The sequence below is a fragment of the Sinocyclocheilus grahami genome, unplaced genomic scaffold (genome assembly GCF_001515645.1).
Source record: "Sinocyclocheilus grahami isolate Dianchi unplaced genomic scaffold, SAMN03320097.WGS_v1.1 scaffold7537.1, whole genome shotgun sequence".
Taxonomy (NCBI): domain Eukaryota; kingdom Metazoa; phylum Chordata; class Actinopteri; order Cypriniformes; family Cyprinidae; genus Sinocyclocheilus; species Sinocyclocheilus grahami.
Window position 1 is genome coordinate 1 of NW_015511536.1, and position 2,590 is coordinate 2,590.

At 38.1% G+C, this 2,590-nt stretch overlaps 1 protein-coding gene across 1 annotated transcript; it reads right to left on the reverse strand.

The window, feature by feature from the left end:
* Nucleotides 1-531: 531 nt before the first annotated feature.
* On the reverse strand, nucleotides 532-2,334 carry LOC107577874 (B-cell receptor CD22-like; the record flags this gene model as incomplete). Its single annotated transcript, XM_016263901.1, has 5 exons — nucleotides 2,065-2,334; nucleotides 1,244-1,513; nucleotides 859-940; nucleotides 725-773; nucleotides 532-630 (listed from the first exon to the last, which is right to left on the reverse strand). Coding segments are annotated over exons 1-5 (723 nt in total), but the record flags the coding sequence as incomplete, so codon positions are not given.
* Nucleotides 2,335-2,590: the final 256 nt, after the last annotated feature.

The window sequence follows — 2,590 nt, forward strand, 5'->3', positions numbered from 1 at the left end:
TCCCGCCCACGACAGCCGACGGACTGTCCCGTATTAGCATATTTATGCATATTTGGGCATCCGATGTCCCATTTAATATCAAGACTACAATCAGTGCATCACAAATCACAGATCATTATACAACTTTAGCATTTAGTGCCTGTCATGCAATACTATTTCTGGTATAGATTTTCAAACTTTTGAAACACATCCATGATTGTTTTTTGGGTTAATGTTGTTATTAATGAATTGTGCAATGGAAGAAGATGAGGCTGAGACTTTTTTGTTGAGCAAAGGTGCTGAGTTTTTTAAAAGTATAAACCTAAAAGTTATGTAATCATAAATTTTGAGATAGGAAATTAAGCTAATAATAATAATGCCCGGTGGTATAAAGACTATTTCATTATGATATAGTATCTTACTACATACTGAAAGGTACAGTATATCTTGTTTCCAGCGCGCATACTTTTAGTCTGTTATAAATACGTGAATTGCATCCCAATTCAAATATTTATTCTACAGAGACTGACATTAGTGCACAAAGAAAATTACCGGAATGTCTGACATTTTCGTGCCCTTGAGGAGAAACGTCTCTGAAGTTGATTCACTAAACAGAGTATTGTCCACTGGCAAGTCAACTATTTGTGAACACTGTTTTTTAGGAGAAACAAGGCATTCAATTAATATGAACATTTTAGGTTAGATTCAAATCAAGCAATGACAGAATAAGATGTATAAAAATGACCTGTTTTTCTCCCTCAAGATTTTCAGTGTCCACGCGATGCATGTTTTTACTGCAAAAGAGATGTGAAATGATGTGTGTAAGATTAGAAGAGAAGATCAGATATTTACTACTAAAGCCAGCAAACATAAAATCACCTGATCATGACAACCACAGTCAGAGAGATCAATCCGACAGAAACACCCACTGCAGATGCCAATGCAATCACCTTCAGTCGTCCTGAACATGCACATCACAGCATCTCAATCATAGCCATACAGTACATGCAAATTCTTCATCTGATCAACAGTAAGCGGCACCAGGAAGTAACTATATTTATGTTCCTCTCCATATTCACACACACCACTAATACTTAATACTTAGTAGTAGTGTGTGCATATTATATTTATATGATATATGAAATGTGTATGCAATAACACCAATGTTGAAGAAACAATACAATATCATATTTAAAAGAGGTAGGCGTTTGATGCTCAAACAAGCAAACAATAAACATGTTGGTGAATTGTGTAATGCACTGACCTCGAACTTTCACCGTCAGAACCGGGGAGCTGTGTGCTCCGATGCGGTTGCGGGCCTTGCAGTAGTACTGGCCGCTGGCTCCAGGGCTGACCTCAGCAATGGTGTAGCTGGGACCCGATCGAGTTTCCCAGGCGTCAGCCGCATTGATCCGGTGCCAGGTGTAGTTCTCCACCGCCGGATTGGCCTGACTGATGCAGGTCAGCGTCAACGAGCTGCCCGCTTCGATCACAGTGGAAGGCCGTGCCAACACAGAGGTGTTTTTGGGGGCATCTGAGAGTGAGAGAGAGATGGGGTGGAGTAAAAAAGTGCAGTAAATGGTTAAACTATTTGCACCACAAACCACTGAGTATATAACGGAAGCTTAACTTGCAATTCTGAGTTTTCTCACAATTTCAAGTTTATTGTTGCAATTCTGATTATTTTTTTTTGCATTGTTTATATCTCGCAATTATGACTTTTTTCTCTGAATTTTTAATTTACATCTTGCAATTCCGAACTGTGAGAAAAAAAAGTTGCAATTTTGTTTTGTTTTTTAATTCAATGGCGGAAACAGGCTTCCATAGAATTGCAAGATCTAAATTCACAATTCTGAGAAAATAAAGTAAAAATTGAGAGATATAAACTCTTTCTGACTTTTTTCTCACAATTCCAAGTTCATATCTCACAATTATGACTTTTTTTCCCCCCTCAGAATTGCCAGTTTATATCTCTGAAAATAACTGGAAATCGATGACACTGGAAGCCTCGCACATTCAAATGGCCACAAGCGCTCTTAGACTAAAAATAAGGTGGATATACAACTATAATAAGTATAAACTTACAAAGAACTGAAAGGGAAATAGTGGGCGATGTCCCCATGCTGAACACGTTCCATGCAGTACAGTAGTACTCTCCGGCATGATGGGAACGCACGCTAGGGAAGGTGAGATTTTGCACAGTGCCTTTGGTCCAGGGCTGACCGCCGTTTACTTTGTACCAGGCGTATTTCTCTATGGGAGGGTTAGCACTGCTGCTGCAGGTCAGATTGACAGCAAACCCTTCCATGATGTCTCCTTTAGGACTGATGAGGATTCTTGTGTTTTTTGGGGAGTCTGGAAACACATGTAAATATATTTTACAATACATCAAAGCATAGAATAAGTCACACCGTCATTGTTCACAAATACACGTACTGTTCAAATGTTTGGGTAAAGGTTTTGGAAAGATTGGTTTGTTTTTGAAAGAAGGCTGCATTTACTTGATCAAAAATACAGTAAAAACAGTAACACTTTGAAATATTATTACAGTTTTGTTTTTGTTTTTAATATATTTTAAAAAGTAATTTATTCCTGTGTTCAAAGCTGAATT